The 27,979-nt window shown below is 44.2% G+C and overlaps 1 protein-coding gene across 1 annotated transcript; it reads left to right on the top strand.

The window, feature by feature from the left end:
• The first annotated feature begins 112 nt into the window (after positions 1-112).
• On the top strand, positions 113-27,767 carry SDHAF2 (succinate dehydrogenase complex assembly factor 2). Its single transcript, XM_069223251.1, has 4 exons — positions 113-277; positions 15,713-15,924; positions 19,823-19,932; positions 27,240-27,767. Exons 1-4 carry the CDS (start codon positions 131-133, stop codon positions 27,365-27,367), a joined length of 597 nt encoding a protein of 198 aa, XP_069079352.1. The 5' UTR covers positions 113-130; the 3' UTR covers positions 27,368-27,767.
• Positions 27,768-27,979: the final 212 nt, after the last annotated feature.

Raw genomic sequence — 27,979 nt, 5'->3', positions numbered from 1 at the left:
AACGGTCCCGTGCGCGCCTAGAGTGTACCAACCGGCAGGAGCGGGCTTTCTCTCTGCTATCTTTTAGACGGTGCTGAAGTCTGTTTTTAATGTCCATTTGGAGCTTCTCTCACATCTTTCGTCTATTTCCATGGCACTGCTGTTCTTGTCCGTTGTCTCTTTCGATGGATGGGCGATAGACTCTTATAACCTGAACCGGAAAAGTTCACCGCGTACAAACGGTGTTATTCCTGGCAGATCCGTGATGTTTATATCTGCGGTACTGCCGAGGATCCGGGTGAGTGAAAGTAGTGCTGGAAGTGAGAAAAAAACACTTTAGGATCTGTTCTGCTTAGTTAATTGGTCACATAAGACTGACCTTCAAAAATCTAAAAAGTTAAGGCGCCTGATATTTTTGTATACGCGCCAATCTCCCGGGTATAAGAACAGTAAGGTCACTCTGGTGGTCATTGAATTTCCTGGAGAAATGTATGTGCATTTAGTCAAGTGTTTGACCTAATAAAATAACATACAGGGTTAATATTACTGTTGCAAAGCACAAAGTGTTAAACGCAGGTCACAGATCTGCATTTTATGTTGACAGCTCACTGGGTTACAGCTTTTGCTGCAGAGATCATAAAAGGGATTCCTTTGATGCTATTAAAGACTCATTAGTAAGGGCTATAGAAATTGTTTTTAGTCTAAATACACATACAGAAACATATATCTGAGCCTACAGCGCCTGCTACCTCTTACATTGGGCTCTTGTAAAACTCAAAGACTTGCTTCTGCATCATAGTTTGCTCATGCACTTGTCAAGCAACAGTCTGAATGTTTTTGTATCCTCAATGGCATTGGCCTTCACAGGGCTGGACTGGAAATTCAGCCACTCTGACATTTCCCTGGTAGGCCACATGGTAGAGAACTCCATTCATGGCATGGCGGACTGCCTTGACCTCACCACTTGTCTGTTATTCTTGTTGTAGCTTCTGCCGTGTAGAACCGGCTCGAAGATTTTTTTTTCCGTGCCTGATTTTGGTTTGTAGTCCTGCCCTAGGCATCGCGGTTACAGCTCCATTTAGCTCTGTGCCAGGATGAGTGAGACTCGAACAAAAGGAATGCTGATGACGCATTGAGTGGGGCATGTTTTATTTTGCAATTTTATATATCACAAACTTGGCCCAAGGGGATTAAAGCACATTACAAGAGAACCAGAAGTTTGTTCCACTGTTTTTTTAACCATTTCGCTGCTATGCCTTTTCCCCTCCTATGTTAAGCCTTTTTTTTGGACATTTGGGGTAGTTTGCGCTTAGGCCTCCATAATTTTTTGTCAACATAAGCTATCAATACCAAATTTGTGTCCCTTTTTTCCAACATCCTGGGGATTCTAAAGGTAGCCAGGGTTTTTTGGATTCTCCTGTAGGGGACCAATAAATTAGCCAAAATACAGCAACATGTTTTTTTGGGGGGGAGGGAGGGAGGATGGGATAAAAGTGCTGCAGAAGAAAGCATCTGGCTTTTTCCCTGCAAATGACATTAACAAATGCTTTGTAGTGCTAAAATTACCAGCTTTCAGGAACAGGCAGACTTGAGTCAGAAAACCAAATTTGTAAACACATTCTTGGTATTTTACTGGGACACAGCCCATTTTTCCAATTTTTTTGTGCATTCAACCTCCTTCAGGTTAGTGGTAGAAATGGGTGTAAAACCAATGGTTGATCCCGGAAAGCTATATATTTCTGAAAAATAGACAACATTCTGAATTCAGCAAGTTAGAAAACATTGGAGGATCCACTCATACCACACGTCCCTGGACTCCCCCAGGTGTCTGGGTTTCAGAAATGTCTGGGTTTGGTAGGTTTCCATAGATGGCCCCGAGCCTGGGAGCAAAAACCCATGTACCCCCCTTGCAAAAACAGGCCGGTTTGTGATAGCTAGTGGGCCACCTGTGTTTTGTCTTGGGCTCTGCGGCATCTAGGGAAACCTACCAAACCCAGACATTTCTGAAAACTAGACACCTGAGGGAGTCCAGGGAGATGTGGCTTGCTTTGATTTCCTAACATTTTCATACCCAAAGAGGTAAAACATTTTCATGGGACCGAGGGGAACACCGGGTGGTAGAAAATTTGTGCTGGCGTGGTGATCTTACAACTTTCCCACGCAGAAATGTGAGGAAAATGTAACTTTGTAACTAGGTTTGCATGGGAGTCTGGGTAAAAAAAACTTTGGAATCCATGCAAGCCACACCGCCAGCCAAGCGCAGGTCCACACACACTGCCAGCAAAATTCCAATGCACACACAGCCAGCCAAACGCCAGTACACACAGACAGCCAAACTCCAGTTCTCTCCCTCTTTCTTTCTCTCGCTCTCACTCTCTCACACACACACACACACACACACACACACACACACACACTTTCCCTGATACCTAGTGGTATCTAGTGGTTTTCTGCCCCCCCGGGGGCAGATGAACCTAAAAGTATCACTGATCTTCCCCCAAAGGTGACAGAAACAGCCAAAGTGTGTACCCAACTAAAAGGGGAGTGATCCTTGCCTATGGGGCTGCTCCCTGACATGCCCATAAACATATCTGTTGTATCTGGGTTTTGTTTATGTAACTATGGAAATGGAATCTGGAAGGTTGGGGAATACATTGCTAGGATTGGAAGTTGTGGCAATTGCTGTTCTGGTGGCTACTCTGCTGGATGTATGGATCATACTTGGAATAAAAAACTACTTAGAACCTCACCAGAAGTGGATCTCGTTCTTATCAATATTCCTGGTGCCTAGTGGGCTTCCTGCCCGTCTTGGGGGCAGGTCAGGTGAAATAACCACGGTTAGCCCCCCAGAGGGGGCCGAAAGACTGTGCCAATTTGTTTTTGGGGGGTTGGGGGCATCAGCACGCCCATTGTGGGCAGCGCCCGCCGCTACACAGAGAACAGAAGAGTACCTGGTGTCTAGTGGGCTTTCTGCCCCCCCCCCCTTTTGAGAGTGACCTATAGCGATCTTCACACCGAGCAGTCTCCTCACTGTTTGCGTAGACGTTGCTGCCAGCGGGACGAGGGCAGGGATCGTCTCCTGCGCTGTCTTATAACTCTCAGTAAGGGGCTGCCAGCTTGTTTTATCCAGCGGCCCAGTTTCTTTCATTACAGCCCAGTTATACCACCAGTGTCCCTGTGCTGCCATTTGGCAGCCCCCTATCCGTCCCTGTGTCACATAGCCTTTCAGGGAGGGCAGGCCTCCTTCGTCCATTCTCCACAGGGCCGACCACCAACCAGAAAAAGCATTTGCAATGCAGTCGGTCTCGCATATGCTCGAGTTAGAGCTATTAGCGTTGTGAATTCCTAACTGGACTTTTCTTGCCACATAAATTGAAAATGAAAAGTAAAACAGTTGATGTAAGCAACTCAATTCAAAGCCCCACGGCCGCTATGAGCTTGAAGGAGAGACACAAAATGAAAAAGAAGTTTGCTTGAATCAAATATAAGCAAATGTGCAATTATCCATGTTAGAGGGTCGACAAGGAGGGAAAAACCTAAAGCATTTACCAATGATGACAGAGGATTTGAATGAGTGATAGTGATCGGCGTGCGGTGGTCGTGGTTAAAAGCCCACAGATAGAGTACAACATGTCAGAACACTTGCGCGCTCGACCTAAAAAGAGAGCTGGGCACCGTGCTCCAGGGCCAACAATGAGAAGGGGGGGGTGTATCAAGCCCGCTCTGCCAGTAGCCCAGCAACAACAGGAAAGAAGGAGGAAGTCACAGTCTCCACTGGTTAATCCCCTCGTTCTTCATGGAGGCAGCACAGACGTGGGGAAATCAGTCCGGTGAGCCGAGGGGATCTTTGTGCTCACGTCGGAGCCGCTGTCTTAAATTTGAAGGCGGCTCTGAACCTCCTCAGCACATCACAGCCGGCTGCACCATCCCGAGCAGTCAAGTTGGTTCCGCCATGCACCACCAGGTACGTGTTGGTCTGGGCCCCCTCTGCAGGATGTGTCAGGCAGGTGGGACTGTGAGGGGCCACTAAGCTGTCATACAGCGTGGGAGCTATCCAGCAGTGCTGCTACGGCATGGCAGCAAGCTCTGCCCCCGTTTGAAATCTTTCACCATCTAAATCATATTACCACAATTTTTTACTTCACATGATACGTTTTGAGAGTCGCACTACAATTACATTTCTTCGGTCATTTTTTCTTTCTCCCCTTCTTTCTTTCTTCCACTCTTCTCACCTCCAGTCGTTTTCTCCACATTCAGTTTCTTCTTTATTGCTTTGTATTTTCATTTCTTTTCTCATCCTTTATCTAATTCTTTTGTTTATCTCATATTCTTTCCTTGTCTACTGTTTTATCTCATTTCTCCCCCTTTTGCTTTCACTCTTGTTGTTTCTCACCTCCTTTCGTTATTCATCTCTGTTCATTCCTATTTTTCGATTTTTTTTATTTTGATTTTACTCTGCTTTTTCTCAGTTACTATTTTCTTTAATTTTTGCTTCGTTCTTTCTTACATCAACTTACCTCCCTTGCTCTATTCTTCCCAACTTCCCTTCCTTTCTCTCTTCCTCATTCTATCCTTTTTTTCTCATTTCTTTGAGTGCTTAGCTCCTAAAAAACAACCCCCTCTCTTATAGAAATTTATGAAATCCCCATGTAGCTTGCAAAATATGCATTGATTATAATCTTAATTAAGAATGCAATGAATTTGTTCAAAATAACTTTCTAATTTAGTTTTGTGTATGCATGCTTGGAAAGAGGAGGTGTGATGTGGTGTACTTGAGCATTTTCACATAGTGCAGCAAAAACTCTAGGGCCGACATTGCCAGTAATCCTGCAATCGTTTTGGTCACCAGGAATAGGTATTCTTAGTCTTTAAGTATTAGGCTAGAGGGAGTTACTGGACATCAACTAATAGAATGTACATTATTAGATAGGTAATGAAAGTCTTTTGGGATCTAGCCCTCAAAATGAGGGCAGTTTAATATTTTGTAATGTATGGAAAGTAAACAATCCCCAATAAGGTCCCATACTAAGTTGACTTATAAACAAGAGTAAAGTGACAGTGCTGGTCCATGGGGACCACATAGCTTCTTCTATAGAAAAGTTCGGAGATCCCTGGTGTAGGTCATATCTTAAGGCACTGAAAGGAAAGGGTCAGAACGTAACTGCCAAGGAACCTGTCATCCATAGGTTGCCATGTTTTCTGTATGTGTGTGTTGATATTTGTCTGTTTTCTGTGTGCCTGTGTTTGTATGGCTCAAGTTTGACATTTTAAGTGGCGCTTTGTCTCAAGTCGGTATAATTGTGCGTTCATTGACATATAGTTTTCAATTAACATATCAAAATTTAAAGTGGCAGAATAAAAAGGCAAATAAACTATAGGATGAACACACACCTGGGACAACTGGAGAGGTACAATTGAAATCTCTGAAGTTTTCCCACATCATTTCGTAGTCTGATTTATTATTTGTCTGACATAAATATTTCTTTTCAACAGAGAAAAAACGTGATCCCATCTAAAGCACATCCTCTTACTTTTCCCAGCATATATAAAATGAGACCACATCCTGCTTCATTGCAAGGATGAGCAGCTCACCTATTTCTTTTACACTTGCATTCTAATTTTAATTTGCTTTACTGGTTACAAACGCAGGGCAATCAGTACCAAGGCACAAAGTTAGAAAAAAACGACACTTATAAAAATCATCAATGTAGCTCTATTTTGATTTTTTTTTTTTGTTTTGTTACGGTTGAGCAAGCGCTCTGGCCCCTGTTTTAATCTCTCTGTGGGCTTTTAACCACGCCCATCAGTTTGGTTGGTTCGTGGGCTTGCCTTTAAAATTGATTTAATTAGTGAAAGGTGTGCATACGTCATGCCTTTTCCGGTGTTTAGCCCTCCTCTACACCACTGGTAAACTAATGAAAACAAACGAGGCTTCCCGTTTTCCGAATGGCATCTGCACTAGTTCTTCTTATTTCCTATGCGGCCCGATCTCGCTGGGCAGTAGTCGAGCGCTTTGCATGACATCGCCCCTATTGCATGGTTAATTCTACTTTAGCTGGTTACATGGATAATTTGACTTTTGCCGTTACATGGATAATTGCACTTTTGACGATACGTTTCACTGCAAGCAAACTTCTGTTTCCTTTTCTGTGTCTCCTTCACGCTCATGGCGACTGTCGGCTCACATATGTGAAACTGTTTTACTTTTCATTATCAGTTTGTGTCAAGAAAAGTCCAGTTAGGAGTTTGCACTGCTGATAGCTCTAACTTTCGCAAATGTGAGACCAATTGCATTGCAAATGTTTGTTTTATTTACATTCAATTTCAAAGCTAAAGTATTTACATGTTTTGAGAAAATTACTCTGCAGTATTTGGTGATAAAGAAACCTTCCTAACTTCTTTATCAAATCTTTGGGGCAAACGCCTATGGCATAGGACGTTTGCATATTTTCATTGGCTCTCCTCAATTCAAAAGAGCATTTTTTGAACTATTTCATAAAGCATCCGAACATTTTCAAAAACATTTATATGTGGTAGCACATTTGGATTTATTTGCAACCCCTGTAAATAGTTGGCGTTACTGTGTCTGTTACCTGTACCTTAATCTGTGAGTCGCAGTTGTTAACTAGTAGCTCATATGTGGGGCACTGAGGCTTACAACGTACATGAAAAAAGAGAAGGTCACAATATAGAACGGCAGCTAAAGGACATTTCTCTAAAGATATACTTTAGAATGGATTTAGTGATTCCAGCATCTTTCAGACTGCTCAAAGTCCCAGCAAGACGAAAATGAGCTACAAAAATAATGTAAGGAAAGCTTGACTAAAGCATTATTTTGAGGGGATGTGTAGGAAATGGGGTTAGTGGTTAAGGGGGGTGAATCCCTGCTCAAGCAACAACCACAATCCTTGTAAGGCTGAAACACAAGCAAACACCAAGTTAACATGTGCCTAATTTTCTGGTAACTTGGAACGAACAAGTCAGGCTTCACTTAAAGCCAATGTGTAAAGTATTTATGCAGCACTTCAAACAGTAATAAAGGGAAAACACAACACTAGAAAAATCACACACCAATTTAGAAAAATAAGAGTATAATTTGATGTTATTTGAGACCAAGATGACAAAAATCCAATCAGTAGAACCGGAGCTATGCAGTTTTAAAGATATAAGTAAAAACAGTGCTTAGAAGCAGAAAGCACCAACTGTGGTTATCTGGTTGCAGCAAACTAGAACAAAGTCACAAGTGTAGGTCGACCACAAAGAAGCCTGGGGGGAATACAGGGACCAAGTTAGGCCCGCTGAACAAAGTACCTTAAGCCAGGTTGCAGAGCATTGGAAGATGAAGCATCGAGGTTGCGTTGTGAAGCAGTGGCTCTGAGGGCCTGCAGGCGGCGATGCAGGTTCTTGCACTGGAGATGCATCGCAAAGCGGTGTTTTCAGTGAAGCCGTCAATAGGGCATGAGATGTGGGGTTCTTTGTTGAGGATGCCATTGACAAAGGTTTTTTATGCGAAGTCCTGCATCGGAGATGCGTCACATGCTGGTGGTTCTGATGTGAGGTCCTGTGTCAGGGATGTGTGGAATTAGTATTGCAGGGCCTAGGTACATCCAGTACCACTTTACTAGGGCCTTACAAATAAACTATATGTGCCTATTAAGGTGTAAGCCAATTTTACCATAGAAAAACGGGTTCAGAAAATAGGAGGGTGAAGACAAAAAGTTTTGTGAAGAGAGGGTCAAGTCCAACAAGATGCAAGCACAATTGTGTTAGTGTTACATGTGAAATGTGACGTTTGGATTCGTTGCTCCATAGCTGTTCCCTCCAATGTCATAATGTATGATAACCTTCAGTCAGTCCAACAACACTTTCAGTCATGCAAATTGTAGTTTATTTTTGATCTACGGCTTTAAATACCTCAGCATCAAAATCTGTTGGCTAACAAGCCTAAACTGTGTAAAAGTACCACTCATAATATGTATTGTATTGCAACATTTATATAGGTATTAATACCTTTTTGTGGGGCGCTGAAGTGCTTACCTACATGTGTCTATCTGTGTCGGAGAGGATTTTGAGGCTGTAGTTGAAAGAGAATGGTCCGTGAGATCAGAAGATCAGCGGGCACAAAATGAGGCTCGGAGGTCATTTGAGGGGTGCGTGGCCAAGATGCAATGGGAGCGACAGCTTTCCTCTGAGGCTTTGCCTCCCATTGACCGGTACCCTGCACAATAAAAGGGGGAAGTTCTCCTGGCACTGAAGGCTTGCCTTCCCCCTCCCGCCACAAAGAACAGAGGGTGCGCCGGAGAGCTCCCGGTGGAGATATTGGTGCGGCTGTGCTACCTCCTGAGAGGCTCTTCTTTGCCTGCACCCCCCCCCCCCGAGCGGCGACCAGAGGCTGGGGATGTTGCTTCGCATGCTGTCTCTGGCCCTGCTTCTAAATCCTCAATCACAGTCCATTTGGGTGGGATATTTCAATTGTGTATATGATTCTTGTAGCGACCAATCTGTGCCCCCACTCCCTGGAACCAAGGGGCTTCATGCAACCATACACTTAAGAACATGGATGGAAGACAGACAGCTGAAGGATGATTGGTGGTTAGGACATTGAGGAAAAGCAGAAAACTCTCATTATGCCCCAGTTCACCAGGTACATATGACGCTTGATTATATTGTATGTAACATGGACTTCTGGCCCTGAGTAGCAAGTTCTGAGTACCTGGGCAGAACTTTGTCTGACCGTAGCCCTTTAAAGGTCACCTTCCAGTGGGGCATTGACAGGCCGCCAGTTCCTACTTGGAGGTTATGCATAGAGGCAATGCATGATCCGCCATATAGAGACATGATAGGTATATACCTACACCAGTATTTCACTGAAAAATGCAGACTCGGTAGGGTCCAGGTGTTTGTAATGGGACGCAATGAAAACGGTAATGCGAGGACATTGCATCAAGACCACATGGGGCTAGCTCATGTCATTGCTGCATAGCGTGTCAGAGCTTGAGGCATAGCTTTGTAAGACTGAAATAGAGGCAATAACAGTACCGGCTGCACAAGCACACTTGACAGAACTCTGCAAACAGCACAGAGAAGAGGTACGCCCCCTCAGCAACATAGACTACTGGGCCTGACTTGCATGTCAGCATGCGGAAGGTGACAAGCCGGGATGCACTCCGACTTGGCTACTGCGCTTGGCGCAACCTAAGACCATGGTAGGTGCGATTCTTGCTCCTACAGGAGACATTGTTAACACACAGGCTGATATAAATGAATTGTTTCCTCAATATTACAAGGCGCTCTATTCACACCCATCGGACCGGCCCCTGGACCAGTTGAGAAACTACATTCGGATTGCCACACTCCCACAGCTGACTCCCTTGCAGTTCCAGTAGTTGGAACATCCCCTGCAGGTAGAAGAGGTGCAGCTAGCGATCCAACAGGTGGCCCGTAACAAGACTAAAGGTAAAGATGGATTCCCAGTGGAATTTTATGGCACATACAGAGCAACTCTGGCACCTAGATTGCTGCATGTTTATCAAGAGGCCCATCAGGGATTAATACTGCCTGAAACCCTGCAGGAAGCCCTTATAGTAGTACTACCTAAGCCAGGCTGAGACCCACTAGAGGGGAGCTCCCATCACCCTTTATCAATGGTTAACGTTGATTATAAAATCCTGAGCAAGTTCCACGCTAATCGGCTGCTCCCGGCCCTAGTACACTCCGATCAATGTGGATTCATCACCCGTAGAGCAACTTTTTATAAAACCTGACATTTATGCCATATTATGAGTGCAGTTAAGGAGACTGAAGGCCTACCTGTGGTGGTCTCATTAGACTTTGAAAAGGCCTCCAACACCTTGGGGTGGCCGTTCCTGCTCCAGGTGCTGGAGGTCCTTGGGATGGGGCCGACTTTCTTATGGTGGACCAAGCTACTCTATATCATACCTAGGGCCAAACTTTGGACAGGACGCATATATCTTACCTGTTTTGTATACACAGGGGAACCTGCCAGGCTGTTCCTTTTTGACCATAATGTTTGCACTGGCCATGGATCCTCTTGCTGCCCTGTTGCAAGCGAGGGTTCCTGATTGAGGCATAGCGACGGGGCTGACATAGCATACAATATCCCTGTATGCAGATGATATACTGATATATCTATGGGACCATGAGCATGCAATACTGGAGCTGTTTTGTATACTTGATCTGTTTGGTGAGATGTCGGCACTCCATGTGAATTGGCGTAAATTCCGCATCATCCTCCTGCATGGGCTACAACAGGCAGAGAGTTAGGAAACAGGAGGCGGACTCCTCAAGTGGCATCGTGAGACATTCCGGTATTTGGGCATTAATGTGTATCACAGTGATTGGGATCTCCCTGATAGAAATCATAGGAAGATCCTGACCTCAGCACACCAAGCTCTGGATTTCTGGACGCGCTTGCCTCTTTCCTCAATAGCCAAAATGATTCTACTCCCGGAATTTTTATACATCTTCGCGGCGATCCTTGTGGTCCCGCCCAAAGTGTTCTTCCATGACCTCCGCAGGTTGGTATCTGACCTAGTGTGTGCCAGGGCTCGCAAGAGGATTTCCATTAAGATGCTACAGCATCCAGTGCTGGAACGGGGGTCTGAGTGTCTTGACCTTGAGCTCTACTTTGCGGCTGCACAGCTACAGTGCACATGCGACGGTTGGCGGGGGACCAATGAGGGAGAGTGAGGGCACAGTTGAAGGGCATGGTTATCCTGGACTGGCTGCTCTCATGAGCAGGCCAGTATGAGGGCCTGGGCACCTTGGCACAAATTGCCAAGGTATGTTGGAACAGATATGTACAGCCCAGACGAGCGATATCACCCTATATGCCACTGCTACCGATATGGAGTAAGCCTGGAATGAGAGCCTTTGGGAAAGCGCTTCACCTGACTCCATGGTGCGACACGGCTGTACTCCCAATAGGCGACCTCTATGAAGATGGAGCCCAACGTTCCTTTCAAAATCTGCAGGATACCTATGTGTTAGGAGTGGGATCTTTTCTGGCTTATAATGCGCTTCTCTTGGTTCTAAGAAACACCATGAACGTGTTGCAAGAGGAGCAAACCATACATCTTGGTTTGCAGTGTACCCTGACAAGTGACCTGGGACGCAAGGCAATTATTCTGCTATATGTAGCCCTGCTTTTTCGGGGTGTGCTATACCTAGTAGATGGGAGGCCTGCCTGGGGTCAGCACTGATGCCTAAACAGTGGGAAATGACTATGGAATGGGTACAACGGGTGTCGCTCAACATGTGTCGCAGGTTCACACAATTCAATTAATTACACCACACATGCCTTACACCCCATAGACTACACAAGATGTTCCCGGCGTTGACACCAGAGTGTCCACTTTGTAGTCATCCCAACACCAATTTCTTACATATGGTGTGGGACTGCACAACACCAGCGTCGGAGTGGGACCAAGTTATGGGGCACATCTCAGATGTGATTGATGTATGGTTGCAACCAGATCTCCTGCTTTGCTTACTAAGAGTTACTAAGCGATCGAAACAGTCCAAAGATTATCTGAAATTTGCTGACCTTAAAATGACTCTCTTTAGGCATCTCATTACAATGTCCTGGAAGGCCACCGCCCCCCCCCCCCATTGATTGCTTGTTGGCTACGAGTGACATATAAATGGGCCGCTGCAGAGGCAGATGCTATGTACCATGAGTTTCAACATACAGGGAACACGGGGCAGCCACACAATGGGATGTATAGGAAGCCGGCTCTGTATATACTATATTAAAATGAGATAAAGTGTGCACAGAGTGCAGGGGTTCCTCAGAGGTTTAACAGAGGCTAAAGCAGGTAATACTAATGCTCTATTTTGTGGTAGTCTGGTCGAGCAGTTAGGCTTATCAGAGGGTAGTGCAAAGCATTTGTTGTACACACACAGGCAATAAATGAAGCACACACTCAATGACTAACTCCAGGCCAATGGTTTTATATATTAAAAATATGTTTTGTTACTTTATTTCTAGAACCACAAGATTCAGTTTGCAGGTAAGTACATTTGCAAGTAAGTAGCAAGCATATGTATTAACACCACTTAGTTTCAATTTGGCAAGTAAAACGATTTTCAATAAGATGGCAAGTATCTGTTTAAAAAGTTGACACTGCAATTTTCAAAGACAGTTCTTGTGGGGGGGCTGGAGTTAGTACAGTTTCAAGGTAAGTACAAGACTTACAGTTCCAGTTTCCGAGGGTTAGGATGTCCACAGGTTGGGGTTCAAGTTAACCCCAAACACTCACCACCAGCAACACAGGGCTGGCTGGGTGCAGAGGTCAAAATTGCTGCAAGATTTAAAATGGGCTCCTATGGAGACTTGGGGCACTCAGAATCAGGCCTGCTTGCAGGTAAGTACCCGCATGTTCGGAGGGCAGACCTGAGGGGTTTAGGAGAACGCCGGAGTGGGGTGGCACAGGTTAGCACCAAACACATACCCTCATCGGCACAGGGGAGGCTGGGTGCAGGTGCAAATTCAGCATCGGGCTCCCAATGGTTTTCAATAGGGGGCCCTGGGGGCCACAAGTAGTCTGCACGCTGGGTCCAGGGGGTTGGTTCGGAAAAAACACTGGCTGGACAAAGAGGAGGGCCACCTGCTTCACGTTGCTGCAGCGGGTGCAGAGTACCTTTTGTCGTTGGGTATCTTTATCTGGATCTTTCACAGGCAGAGGGATCCTCTAGATTTAGTCTGTTTGCCTCGTTGTGGTGGACTGGAGGGGTCAACCCAGGGTGGACAGTAGGTCAGAATCGCCTGAGGACCAGCTCTAGTCCGTTGGGCCACCTGGACACATGCCGTGGGCGTTGTGTATAGTGTGGACATGACTTGTGGATTCAGGGCGGTTCTGGAGTCATTTGTTGGACTTTCTTTCTGGACAGTGCACTGTAGATCTTGTGTGCAGGCAGTCCTTTTGAGGCTTTTAAGAGGTTGCTGGTCCTGCAGGATGCGTCGCCTTTTTGTAGCAGGGGTTTAAAAGCTGGAGACACACCTGTAGGGCTGGGGCCAAAGCAGTTGGTGTATTTAGTCTTCTCTGCTGGGGGTCAGCTTAGCAGTCCTTCTTTCTTCTGGTTGTCTTCTTGAGGTCACAAGGAATCTGACGAGCTAGGTTCAGGGCAGCCCTTAAATCCTGGATTTAGGGGCGTTGCAGGGGTGAATGGGTAGTAGCCAATGGCTAGTGTCCCTGAGGGTGACTACACCCTTCCAGTATCCATTCCTTTTCGGGAGGGGGACACAGACCTAGCCCTATTGGTCCCTGTCCTCCAAACCAAGATGGAGGATTCTGCAAGAAGGGGATCACCTCGGCTCTGGACACTTTAGGGGTGGTTCCAGCTGAGGTGGTCACTCCTCCTTGTTTTTCCTAAGTTTCCAGACGGACTTGCTGCCAAAAGTGGGGCTTTGTCAGGGGTAGGGGGTGGGCATCTCCACTATCTGGGGTGCCCTGGGGCACTGTAACAGTAGACCTGAGCTTTTGAGGCTCACCCCCAAGTGTTACAGTTTCTGCAGGGGGGACGTGAGAAGCACCTCCACCCAGTGTAGGCTTTTTTTATGGCCTCAGAGAGCACAAAGGCTCCCCCCCCACCCCTTGGGGTCAGAAATCTGACTTTTAGTGGCAGACTGGCACAGACTGGTCAGTCCTGCACAAAAGGTTTGGGTAAACTACAGGGGACATCTCTAAGATGCCTTATGGGTGCATTTTAGAATAAACCCATCACTGGCATCAGTGTGGGTTTATTGTGCTGATAAGTTTGATATCAAACTTCCCAGACTTCAATGTAGCCGTCATGGAGCTGTGGAGTTCGTCATGACAGACTTCCAGCCCATATATTTAATGGCTTACAATGTCTAAGAATAGACTTAGACACTGTAGAGGCATATTGCTCATGCCGCTATGCCCTCACTTGTGGGATAGTGCACCTGCCTTAGGGCTATAAGGCGTGCTAGAAGGGTGACCTAATTATGCCACAGGCAATGGCTTTCGGGCATGGCACCCTGGGGGGGATGCCATGTAAACTTCACCTTTTTCACCCCATCAGCACACACAAGCTGCATTGACAGTGTGTATGTGCTTGGTGAGGGGGTCCCTTAGGGTGGCACAATACATTCTGCAACCCTTAAGGACCCTCCCTGGCCACAGGGCCCTTGGTACCACTGGTACATTTTACAAGGCACCTAGCTTTGTGCCAGGGGTGTGCCAACAGTGGAACAATGGTACAGTTTTAGGGAAAGAACACAGGTGCTGGGGCCTTGTTAGCAGGATCCCAGCACACTCTCAGTCAAGTTAGCATCAAATATCAGGCAAAAAGTGGGTTATTGCAAACAAGGGGCCAGTTTCCTACAGGATGTATTTGTTCTTAAGCTACAGGAGAAGTGGGAAGCCCCTACATAATACATAAAGGCTTTGGGCGCCTGACCTAGTCACCCTATACCGTCCGAGCGGTATGTCCTATTTCACTGTGCTGATCTAGCCGGGACTGTGATTGCCTCCCAGAGTTCTGGATAACAGAGAAGTCTCCTGGTATGCCTCACCTACAGACACACCCTCCCACTCGCATATACACTTGTAAGTACTGTTGAGTAACATGCATATTATCCTATGTTTGCTTTTGCTCTAACCCTACGGTGTAAGTTTTAGTTACTATAATGTTGTTCTTTCTATCCATTGGTGAATGACCTGATTGTATATTTGCATCTCACTCTTAATGTTATGTATGGCTGGGTGTAGACATGGGACAAGTATTTGTACAATACTTGCATTATTGATCCTACCCGTTGCTTTGTTTATTGGTGTAATTTCTAAGGGAGATGTACCAAAACACACATGTATGTCATTGCCTTGCTGTTTCTTAACATTAAATGACAATAAATAAAGATTTGAAAAAAATGGAGGTCATTTGAACTAGTCTGATGATAATCAACCAGAGGTTAGAGGGCATAGCATGAGGGAAAGAGGTCTTGATGATGGTAGTCTAAAAGCATAGCCTGGGAAATGGCGACTAGAGGGAAGAGGTACACAAATTATTGCTAGAATCTGAGGATTAGAGGTATGAGAGCACAGAGAGGCTAGATAAACACTGGATATGGTCTGAGCATATCTATTCAAAAGATCCAAAAGAAAGTTGGCAAGTATACACAGTCAGATAATATGTAATCGAAGGCTTTTAGGCAGGCAATCAGAAGGCTTCTAATGGTATAGGTGTTCAGATGACATAAAATGAGGATAATGGGACAGAAGGAAAGATAGGCAGATGGTATAGTCTTTAACTATAAAGACTGATGTGATGGCAAAGCCTATTTCCATCAAGTCAGGATGTTCAGTCCTAGGGGAATGGGCCAGACGAAAGCCAACTAGAGCACAATTTGAGGATAACAGACGAGGACACAATCGGGCATGATTTAGAGCCTAGTGAATGGGGGCATAGTTTCAGCAAGTAAACTTGTAGGGCATAGTCTCAGAATACGAGATCATTGACAGTCTCTTCTTCACTCCAGGGTGTGAGAGATCGGTACTCATCTGCAAGACTGTGACTTGAACTACTAGGAGGTGCTTACACTGGGAACCAGAGCCCCTACCACAGCCTTGCTGCAGAACTCCCTGTCCATGTTGGCAAGGGCCCTTAAAATTTGGGCACACTAATATGTGAGGTTCCGGTAGGTGCAAAGAAAGTAATTATTTTTTTCTTGGTTTCTTGTTGATCTCAGAGCTTTGCTTCGGGGAGGCTACCATCGCTCTACTCTATTACTGCTAGACGTACTTATCGAGGTGATGCTCCTGAGGATTCTGAAAAGGATATGATTGAGATCCCTTTGCCTCCCTGGGAGGAGCGTTTGAATGAGCCTATTGACAGAAAACGCGCCCGTCTAGTGTATGAGAGCAGGAAGCGTGGAATGTTGGAAAATGGAATTCTGCTTAGGTGAGTGCACCCTCTATGCCAACTGCGTAACCGAGTTCTACTGTGCCGTCCCACCTCTGGCCATTACTCCTTCTTTGTGGTACCACAACATCCATTCTTTATCTCCTTATTTCCACATGACCTCTGCTGCCATCCACTGCATTACTTACAGCCCTATGTCACATCTGCTTCTTTACAGGGTGCTCCAAAAACATGAATCCCTCAGTGTTTAATCATGTCACCAATAACTCCGTTGCCCGTTCTGGCCCATCTCCTGTGCCACTACATATTGAACTCTTCTGCTACCTAGATGGACACCTTTGCCAATTTTCCTCGCCATACTGGCACCTTACCCTCCCAAAACATAGCCTCCTCACCCCCTTTATTGATGCTCCCTCAATGAAGAATATCTTGTCTGCCCTCAACTGAGGGATTTGACTGATGACTACTACCAGCACAGTTGCCACTGCCTTCTGTTCTCCTACCTAGAGCCTTCTTCCTCACTTATGGTTCTTCCTTTTTCTCTTCTCTCTCAAATAAGGTACCCTGTCCCCACAAAGCCTCTCCTGCCTAAGTTTTACGTCACATCTGGTGGGACAGGTTTTTGCTGTCCTCCTTAATGTATTGTCCTGCTGTACATGCACCACTGAGCTTCTTCTCTTTCTGCTTCACCGTTTTAATACCCTTCTAATTAGATCCTCTTTCTTTGAGTTCCTTCCTGCACTTTTAAACCTCCAGTGTGCTTCTCACACTTCTTTAACCCTTTATAGAATTCTTGAATCATACCTTTGCCCAAGCCCAGAATTACTCTATCACTCCTTGACTCTTCCCAACACTTTTACTCACAACTATTCCCCGTATTGCACACTCTTGAACTTTCCCCGTACTGACATCTTTGACCCTTTCCTGTACCTCACTCACACTCTTCATCAATCCCTGCATTCTCCAGTCTTTTTAGGTTGAAGCCTACTAGACATCGCAGCTGTGTGGGTTGCTAAAGACATTGTGGGGACAGTCTGAAAGTTTCTCTGGGAATGTGGACTGCCCATTGCTTACAACTGGCTTTGTGGTTTGTAGCTGGCATTTGCTTGCTTTCTGTTTGCTGGTTTTATTTGTTTTAGGCTATCCAGCTTGAGTTTGGCCCTTCCCTTTCCCAAACACTATTTACTCAATTCTTCCACTTATACTGAATTTCTGTAAACAGGCCTTTACATCTTGTTTTTATCTTGTCACAAATGCTGTGCATTCAGTGACAGTGGTCAAATGTCAGGCTCTGTCTTCAGGGGAACTTGGTGTTTACTTGTCTTTCTTTGACTTCAACAGGAGAGGATTTATGTGAGAATCATGCTGGCTACTCGCGGTGTGCTGTACAATGTAATTTTTTTTCTAGTAGAAAACAAAATGTAAATGCCTGTGAATAAACTGTGCAGATATTCCAGACTATGGAAAGCACAAATGAAGCACATTTTTGGGCAATTCTCAAGTGTGGTGGAAACAAATATATTAATATGATCAAAATAAGTCAATATGCCAGGTTGTGACATTGTCACACATTATCGTTTGTGCGCTGTATACTCAGTAAAACTGTATGTCTGGGCAAACATAATGGTAATTTCCATTGAAGATGTGTTGTCTGTAATGACACTGGGCTACCACCCCATGCATAATCCACTTTACCTCACTCCACTGTACTCTTCACCACTCCACACCACTGTACTCTACTCTGCACCACTCAACACTAAACTACTCCACGCCACTCCACACTGCGTCAGTGTAGTCTACTCTGCACCTCTCCACCGCTTCACTCAACACCCTTCTGCTCTACTCTATGCCAGTGTACTTTACCCCACACTTCATACTAGCACCACTTCCCTCTTTGCCACTGCACTGTATGCCAATCCACTCTAATCTGCCCAGTCTACTGCACTCTCGAACGCTGCCCTCGGTGATACTTTATGCCGTAGCATTCTACACCAGTTCACTCTACTCTGATACAATGTACTCTACGCCACTGCCCTGTATGCCACCTTGTGCCATTACACTAAACGCCCCTCCACCCTATGTCACTGCAATCTACCCTGCACCATTCCACTCTACCCTGCTACACTCTACGCTTCTTTACTCAAAACTAATACACTCTGCACCACTGCACTCTACACCAATCTACTCTGCACTACTGCACTGTACACCACTACACTCTAGTCTGCAACACTCTAGTTTACGCCACTGCGCTCTACATCATTGCACTCTACATCACTTTGCTCTGCACCACTGCATTCTAATGCACTCTGCAACGCTCTACTCTCCAGCATTGCATTCTGCACCACTCTAGTCTTTGCCACTGCACACTATGCACTGTACTCTATTCCACTCCATTCCATGCCACTGCACTCTACTCTGCATCAATCTACACCACTGTACTGCACTTCGTGCCAATTCACTGTATGCTGATCTACTGTCCACCACTGCACTCTGAAACACTGCACCCTACACTGCTTCACCGTACGCCTCTCTACTCTGTGCCATTGCACTCTATCCCCCTCTGCTGTCCACCACTGCACTCTTTGACACTGCATCACTGTACGCTGGAACGCTCTACTCCATGCAAATGCACTCTTCAACACAGCACTCTATGCCACTACACTCAACGCTACTCTGCATCATTCCATTCCACGCCACTCTTATCTATTCTGCACCACTGCACTCTACACCTCTGCACTCTACCCTGCACCACTCCACTTTATTCCATTTCACTCTACTCTGAAACAATCTACTATACATCACTGTGCTGCATGCTGGTGCACTCTACGCATCTCTACTCCACTCTTTGCTACTCAACTCTACGTCATTGCACTCTACTCCAATGCAGTCTACTCTCTACCACTCTGCTCTGATTCACTGCACTCTATGCCAGTGGACTCTACACCACTTTACTCAGCACCAATACACTGTATGTCAGTCTACGCTGCAACACTGTACTTTATGCCACTTCACTCTAGTCCATTTTACTCCACTCTGTGACTCTCCATTCTACAACATTCCACAATACTCCACTCTGGCGCTCTACTCCATTAAACTGTACTCCACTCTGACACTCCACTCTGAGGCTTTACACAACTCCCTTTATGCCACTCCATGGCACTTTACCCCACTCTGTTCTGTGACACACTGCTCCACTGTGCTCCACTCCACTCCACTGTTCCACTCTGTGCCACTCCACTCCACAGCACTCTACTCCACTCAGTGCTATTCCACTTACCTACATTGCTCCACCCTATGCCACTCCACTCTACAACCGACTACTCTGCTCTACAACACTCTGTTCCACTCTATGCAGCACCCTCAATGCCATTCCATTGTGCACCACTCCATGACACATAGTGCTACTCCACTCTACAATACTCTACTCTGACACTCTGCTCCACTCTGTCATTCAAGTCTACTCCATTCAACGCCCTTCCACTCTGCGACACTGTGCTCCCTCCATGACACTCCACAACACTCCATGGCATTCCATGCTACTCAACATCTGTGCTACTTCAAAACATTCCATTGTACTGCACTTTACGACACTCCACTCGACCCCCCCTAACATTTAGCCATGCTGAATAGCAGCCACGCTTGTGTACAACACGGCTAAAACATATTGGCAAAGCCAGATGCTCTTGCATAGGTGAGAACTCTTGGCCTTGCCGATGCTTGTTTATCTTAACACACACTGAACTTCCACACCTTTCCCCTTTCCTGTCACTACCAAAATACCTCCCTTTGCTGCATCCCACATCGATATTTGTTTCTTTAATAAATACCTTACTTGCAGATCAACTTCTTCTCTAGTGCTCTGCTTTTCTCACTATGGTTTTCATCTGCTGAGGCTCTTGACTAAATTCATCTCTTTTTTTTCTTGTGACTTTTGCAGCCTCTTTGCTAAGGAACATCTTAACACGATGTCAGAAGCACAACTTTCCCTCTACGACCGGATGATCAATGAGCCAAGCAATGACTGGGATATTTATTACTGGGCCACAGGTACTGCCAGGCTGTCTTTTATGGACCACAAGCTCCCTTGGTGCAGTCTGTCACGGGCCTGCAACAGTTGTCTGTTCTACGTGATTCAGTTGACATACTGTTAGACCTGTGCTATTTACTTAGGACCACTTACACTCTGAACGCAGCGTGATGATATACCAGTGAGTGATAGTCAGAGCAGTTAATCGTACAGTAGTGGGATGTCTAATATAATTGGGCAAGGGTGGGCATAGTTATAGTATTGGCAGGTACTGTTGGGCTTCAGTTACAGATTCCCATCTGTTAGAGGTCTGAGCTTGGGAAACAGTCCTCTTTCTAAGTACTACAGAATCAGACCCTGTAACACTTTTGGCGTGCAACACTTGCCGCTCAGCACACCAGCCAGATGAGTACACTGCTCTTTGCTCTGGCAAAAGCCATTTTCAGTGAAGAGGAATTCAGCCTCATTACTGTCTGAAAGAAGGCACCATGACAAGGGGATCTGAGGTTCTTCAAAGATGCAAAAATAATATTGAAGAAGAAATGAAATCACATATTGTAGTGAGAAAGTCGCGTAAAATGGACCAGCATAGTTGGAAACTTTCAACTATTCTTGGCTTGAGTTGACAATGTAATGGAAAGTTTCCCCGTTGTTTTAGTTAAGCAGAGTCTATTCATTTTAAATTCCAGGTATGTGAAGTGGTAAAACTATGTAGTGTCAATCACTCGTCAGTACCTTATGACCCCACTGTTTCCCAGATAATCAGCCTCTGATGGTACCATGCATATATGTATATTTATATTAAAGATTAAGCTAGTACGACTGCAATTCAAAAAAAGTAACATTTATCAAAATGGTGCTTTTCCCCTTTTATTTTACACAGGAATTATTGCTTTCTGCAGCAGGAAAAGCCATTGAACTTATTTACACCAATCCTGGCATGAAAGTCTTATTTCACTCAGAAATCTTGCATTTTTTTTGTTTTAGACTAAATCCGTTCAGTAGCTTTTGAGATATTAGTGTTGGGAAAATGAATCTGATCGACACATGGAGGCATAGAACATATTGCACAAACATGAGGAAAACCCATATAGTGAGAGGTAACCTTGTGAATTCCAAAACCTTTGCACATTGCTACCATTTTGAGTTCAGAAATACTCATGTGTCAGTGAATTTGAGAGTTCATGAAGACAAAAAAAATGAATGCACTCGTAAGGCACCATTGTAAACAAGATTAAAAGTAGAAAGTAAGAGTGAATGGAAAATAGACACAGTGCTATCATTGAGGTACAATAAAAAGCACTTGCGTACAGCTCAAGCTCTCATTAAAATAAAACAGTGAGCGTGTAATCGAGAATTTCAGTCTATTAGCAGATTTTTAAAAAAATTTATATATATCATCAGGCCTTAGTTTGGAAAGCACGTGTTGTTGGATGCATGGCCAGGCTGAACATGTGTGACAGAGGTTGGATGCACGAGCAGTTAGGTGGAGGGACTGGCAAGTAGCCAAGCACTTTGTCCAGTCCCTGGCTGTGTGCCTCGAAGGGCAGGGGCTGGATATTCAGCAAATGGATGCAGTCTCTGCATCTAACTGCTGTCACTCATGGCCAAAAGCTGAGCATGGTGGGGGCTGTTACACAGGCTTTGGCCCCTTGCCCAATGCTAAGGGTTCTTGAAAAAACTCTGAAATGGATGGAAAAACACATTTATAATGTTTTGGTTCATGTAGGGCAAACAGTCTAACATTCACACGTTAACTGAAAAATCCCAGAGAATGTGAGGTTATGGTGTGCACCAAACCTAGACAAAACTTTGAAATTTCCTAAGTATGGACACCTACACAAATCATAACACACTTCCCACCACCTAAACCATAATAACTCATCCCAAATTTAGTTGGCCCGCTCGTGGCCGGTTGGATGCAGATCCTGGCCAGAGGCCAATATATATACAATACATAATGGGTAAGTGTGTAATGTAGTCTAATATCGCCATCAAGGGGTCCTGGTTACATGATAAACCAGAAGGCTGAGTGGTTTGTAAATGTCCCCAGAATGTCGAGATAGTAATATAAAATCATGTTACGCATTAACTGTTATGTATTTCTTGTATTCTATGTATGTATAGTACATGAGTCTTGAGAAAGTTGCTTTCTTCGAAGTTCATCTAACAGTGGGCATTGATTGGAATTAGAGTGTTTATGTTTACCCTTCATGAATAAATTGTTAAAAGTACAATGAACAGTAGTGAGGGACACTGGATTTATGTGATTCTGTGGCAGCTGCAGTTGCCACGTAATTCGTATTTTAACACATTTTAGCTTAATTTGCGTAATTTACAAATTTCACACATTTTGTTTCTGGCTTAAATGGCTGACAGTAATTCTGCCAGCAAATGTGCTGCAGAATTTGCCTTTTTGTCACATATGTTAAATAACCTTTCTGCAAAATTTAGAAACACTTGCCACACAATCATAGTTACCTGCAATTTAGAGTGGTTTGGAGGCTCGCATAATGCTGTTGAAATTCATATTTTACTGAGAACCATGAAATATTTCACATATTTCAGTGTTCCCTATAAAATATGGGATTTTACAACTGCATTTTTTTAATAATAAAAGCACACAAACGTGTGTGCTTATAGATACGTGTGTGTCTATATGTATATTTATACATATTTATAAATTCACTTAAAAAAACAAAGGTTACAGAGACATTATAGTTAGGTTCTGAATGTACTCAAACAAAACCGTAGAAATTCAGCAGTTAGATTTATTTCAAGTAACTATAACGTGCCCTAAGGTAACCATGCACTGGTTTTCCTCCAATAATTTGACTTACATTTTTCATTGATATGTTTACTGATGTTATAAAAGTGGTCATGAGTGCTGTAATATCTGGGATATTTAGCAGTGCATTACTTCTGCGGTTTTGTGCAAGTAAATTTAGAACTATAACGTCCCTGTAACCGTTGTTTTTTTAAGTGAATTTCTATGTTTTTAATGCTATTTTCGAACTATAACGTCCCTGTAACCTTTTTATTTTTTTAACATAAAGTAATTTTCATTACTATATGTTAATCCAACCACCACTGCTCACGGCCTTCCCCCGTGCACAGTGGTGGTTGGATGCAGGTCTTGGCCACTGGCCAGGCCCTGCAGCCAACCACCCTACCCAGCACCACGCAAGGTGGGGATTGACCGCAGGGCCTGTCTCTCTGGATGTGAGAATAGGTGTGAGATGGTGTCCCTGGGTGCAAGTGTCTTTCTGGGTGTGACAGTAGTGCGAGAGGTTAAATGTGAGTGTGAAAGTAGGTGTGGGAGGGTGTCTGTGGGTGTGAGTGTCTCTGTGAATGTGTGTGAGTCTGAGTGGGTCTGTGTGTATGAGAGTCTGAAAGGGTGTGTGAGTGTGTGGGTTTGAGTGGATGTGTGATCGTCTTAGTGAGTGTGTGAATAAGTGTCTGAGCGGGTCTGTGAGTGGGTGCATAAGTCGCTGTGTGGGTCTGAGCGGGTGTGTGAGTGGGTCTGTGAGTGTGTGTATTAGTGTGTGAGTGGGTGTGCAAATGTATATATGTTTTAAACATTTTCAACAAGGTTTGTGACTCCATTGTGGCATTACACGGGGGACTGCGCTGAGGGTTGCGACTCTATGCACATGAACAAATAACAGTTTTGGGCTTTTTAAAACTCATAACTGGTCCCTCAGAGACCCCTACAATGCACCCATGAGGTCAGGGCACCCCCTACCCTGACCATGTTAACCTTACCCTGACCATGTTAACCCTACCATGACCACGTTACCCCTACCCTGACCATGTTACCCCTACCCTGACCCTTTTTATAGTTTCCAATCTTTATTTTCATCCCCTGGGACATGGTAACGGTTTAGAAAATGGTGGCTACAACTTTCTTCACAGGTTGTGGCCCGCCAATCACAGCACTTCATTTGGCATTAGAGATCGCAAAGCTCCGCATAGGCATTGCGAAGGATCGGCGGCCCTATATAAACATATTTGGTTTTCATTTAGCAACTAGAAAACTACTGAATGGATTTACACCAGATCACAAAAAGGGCTCCTTCTTGACCAAGAGCTAGCTTTCTGCCACATTTAGTGTAAATCCATCCAGCAGATCGGGCTGTAGTCTTGTTCAAAATCCCTACAGAAATTAGCTTGGGGAAAACGCATTTTGGGACTCCCGCTCCCCCTTTCTCTCAGCCCCTGCTTGACCGATCACCTCAAAGCTTTCCACACAGCAGTTGAAGTGAGCGTTAAATTGTTTAGGGAAAATTTTGTGAAGATTGATCTACTGGTGCCAAACATATAGGCAAGTCAAAAAGCGATTTTCCTATGGAAACTAGGTCCTAATTATAATCACCTAGTGGTGACCGCCATTATGTAAAATAAATCTTACCTACTGTAGGTCGCCAGTAGGTAGTTATAGTTCAGACCATTTTTTCCCTAGACAGAGCATTTTGCTAATAATTGGCGCCTTTTGACGAATCTTCATAAAATTTTCAAAACATATACTTTGGTCAGTTCAGCTGCTGCCATGAAAGTTCCAGGGTGATCCGTCAAGCTGTGGGCGATAAAAGGGAGGATCCCAAAACACATTTTCTCCATTCTACTTCAATGGGATTTTCCAATTGTTTTAACACTACTACAGCCCGAACCACTAAACAGAATTACACTGCAATTTGGCAGAAAGCATGCTCTTGGTCCAGAAAGAATGCCTTTTGTGATTTGATGTAAATCCCTTCAGTAGTGATGGAGAAATTAGAGTTGAAAAAAATATATCTCTGTCCATTGTTTCTCACTGGCCTTGTATGTCTCTCTCTTTCACTCACTCACTCACTCTCTCTCTCTCTCTCTCTCTCACTCTCTTTGTCTCTCGTTTTCTCTCCCCTTCTTTCTCCCTTTCTGTCTCTTTCTCCCTCTCTCTGCATGTTAGCTTCTCACTATGTTGTTATCTCTGTCTCTAGCTTTTTGTTTGTTTCCGTCTCTCTTACTTTGCATGCCTCTCTTGCTACCTGACTCCACTCCGTGAATATTCCACCTTACAATCATCACATCTGTGACAGCAAGACTGAGGGCCTTCCTACTGCAATGGAGGTAGGCAGCGACCCATTTAAGGGTGCTTTCTACAAGTGAGGATACTTTCTACAAGTGAGGATACTCTTTCACTCCCACTGGAAGATAATTCTGCCTTGCTGCAGAAAGGAGTGATCGAGAAAGTGCCACCTGCAGAAAAAGAGCTAAGGGTGTTGTCAGTTATTTTCAGCCACCTAAAGGTTTGAGATGTCTCAAATGCTATGTGACCAACATTCATTGCAAGATGACAAAATTCCAGAAGGTCATGCTGCCATTATAGCAGAGAAACTACATGTCCATGCTAAATCTCAGTGACACTTATTTTCATTTGCCCTTACAGTCATCACACTACAAATACATTTGCTTCATGGTAAGTGGTAGAGTTCAGAGTTCTACTATTCTGCGTCAAATCATCTCAGAGTTTGATCCCAAAATGTTTGGACACAGTTGCTGAACATTTGTGCATGGTATAGTTTGTGATTATCCATATTCTCTTTATAGCTAGTAAAAGAGGCAACTCGCCACAGAGTTCAAGCCCAGACTCTCAAACTGTTGACCTCCCCACATTCTGAAATTAGCTGTGAGTGTGTAAATCTCGCAATCACTGCAGACCCAAAATTTCCTAGGATCCACATTGGATTTAGTAGATGCACAAGCCTGTCCACCAATAGAGAGAGTACTAGCATTTTAAAAATTAATTCCTTTTTACCTGGTGCTGCACCTTAAGACAGTGAGTAAGTGGATGAGATTGGTTTGGAAAAATTGTCTTCATATGTGTGCCTTGCAAGAATAGGAATATTAGCACGTCAGTAGTCCCAGCCCATGGATCCTGGGAGAATTTAGTGTTGGGGAAACCAAGGGTACAGTATAAGCTTCAGTGGTGGAATAAACAAATTTGTACTTAAGATCTTAAGAGTTCGGTTACTCACAGCTTTGCAAGGAGTGTATGTCATTCTCAAGGAATCTCATTGCCCCACTATTAGAGCTTGTGAGGCAGCCAAAGAAAGAGGTTTGTTCATTGCCATATAACACTTGATCTAGATCCCATTTAGACGTCAGCCTGTGACATTATGTAGTAACTTCACACTTTACAACAGAGCCAACACATGCATAATGTTCCATTTAGTAACAGTTGCAGCATACATTCTAAATAACGAGCAGGCTATATTTAAAATGGCCGTCATAAAGGTGTTATCAAACCGTTTAAAAAGATTATCCCCCAGTATTATCCCCAGCTTCCTCGGGGGTTCTCAATAGAGGCTACTGGGGATCACAGTTTGAACTATTAGATTCTTACCCTCTGCAATACCTCACATGAAAGTCTTATTCTTAGAAGCTGTAAGTTTGCAATGCATAGTAAGTGATCTTGAAGCTCTGTCTACTAAAACCCTATGGTTTCTAACAAAATTTGTCTCACCTTTTTATACTAACCAGAATATTGAGTTGCCTACAGGTATCACTGTTCCTCCAATTATTGCAGAGAGATCTTTGCACACAGTAGAACTCTTCTATTCTGCAATGATTGAACTCAACCACTTTAATAAACAAACGTTATCACTTGTTTAGCACCACATTTAGAGATTTCCATGTCGTATCTGGGAGTAGGAAGCTCATTCTGCTTGTAAAATAGCAGGCGCAGTGGCTTTCTTGGGAAACATTCCATTATCTGACATCTGCATTTACAAAACACTCCTTTGTGGAGCTGGCCTCACATTATTTCTGAAGCTCTTTCATACGGTTTCCACTGCTTTCTGCAAACCATTGCTTTAAAGTAGGAGGGGTGCAGCTTTACTTTCTATGTACTACGTGTGATCTAGAACAAAAAAATTAGCGAATGGAAAATGTTACTTAAACATAACACTTTGATTACAGCTTGCAGCTAGATTCACATGCTGCTTGCATGCCTCAGTGGATGCAGGAATGTAGTCAAATGCTCACATAAATAAATACTTTTGTGTATCAATATACTGGTTCACAAATCATAAAATGCAGGCTGTAAACCATTAGAATTTAAAAAAAGCAGTGTAATATCACCACTTCCCCATCCTCCATTCGGTGATAAGAGTTCATCACATCTGATGACACTACAGACTTTAAACAAATTCTTACAGCTGTGTAATTGTTTTTCATGCTGGCAGTCATTGTGTTGGGGTAGTGCAATCATGCAGTTACAGTTAAGTTAGTAATGAAAGAACAATCATATTAACATGGTACAATGTTTTTCCTGTTATTCCGCAAGGTGCAAAGACCCCGCCTGACGTGTTCAACAATGAAGTGCTGGAACTCTTGAAGGAGTTCACCAAGAACCGAAACATGGAACAGAGGCTGCGGCAGCCAGATTTGGAGTACCTTTTGGAGAAGTCTTAAGAGTGGACCCTAAGACCCTTAAGAGAGGACCCTATTTTTCTTTTCTTGTTTCATATAGAGGATGTAAAGAGCACACAAAACGGTGATGTGTGCATAATTCCCCTTCTCTCCTTCAACATCCCTTACTACCATTCATTCCTCCTTCTTCCCATCAGTGCCTGGAAGTGGAGTACCTTTCTGCTGCTCAATCCCCTATCTCACTCTACACCTCCGTTGGCCCAGCGTTGCTCTTGCATAAATTTATTTTCTCTTGATATCCAGGTACTCCACCTCAGCCAGTTGTACTTTGGCTGATACCCACATCTTTTTGTTTTCTTTGGAGCGTAAGTGATGTTCACCTAATCCAACCTTGAATTAATTTTGGACTTGTAAATATTAAATCCTGGTTGACACCAATTAATTTCCTTTCTAATGAGGTCTCTTCTTTTTTTCACTGTTGTAGATCAAACAACGTTTACCAGCGTTACAATATACCCACACAACACACAATATCTGGTTCCTAATGTAGAAACATTACCCAGTGAAAATCAGTCTCTCCTGGGAGCACCCTGTAGAGTCCCTAAATGAACTGGTCTGAGAGAATTTGAGGTGCTGCGGAATGGAAAATGATTA

This window comes from Pleurodeles waltl, chromosome 3_1 (assembly GCF_031143425.1).
Source record: "Pleurodeles waltl isolate 20211129_DDA chromosome 3_1, aPleWal1.hap1.20221129, whole genome shotgun sequence".
Lineage (NCBI taxonomy): Eukaryota > Metazoa > Chordata > Amphibia > Caudata > Salamandridae > Pleurodeles > Pleurodeles waltl.
Note: the sequence above shows the minus strand (reverse complement) of the source record. Positions and strands in the feature narration are given on the sequence as shown.

Coding starts and splice junctions, on each gene's coding strand:
- SDHAF2 (XM_069223251.1), top strand. CDS start 131: ATGGCACTGCTGTTCTTGTCCGTTGTCTCTTTCGATGGATGGGCGATA. Junction 278..15,712: donor CGGTACTGCCGAGGATCCGG/GTGAGTGAAAGT, acceptor TGTTGATCTCAG/AGCTTTGCTTCGGGGAGGCT. Junction 15,925..19,822: donor GAAAATGGAATTCTGCTTAG/GTGAGTGCACCC, acceptor TGACTTTTGCAG/CCTCTTTGCTAAGGAACATC.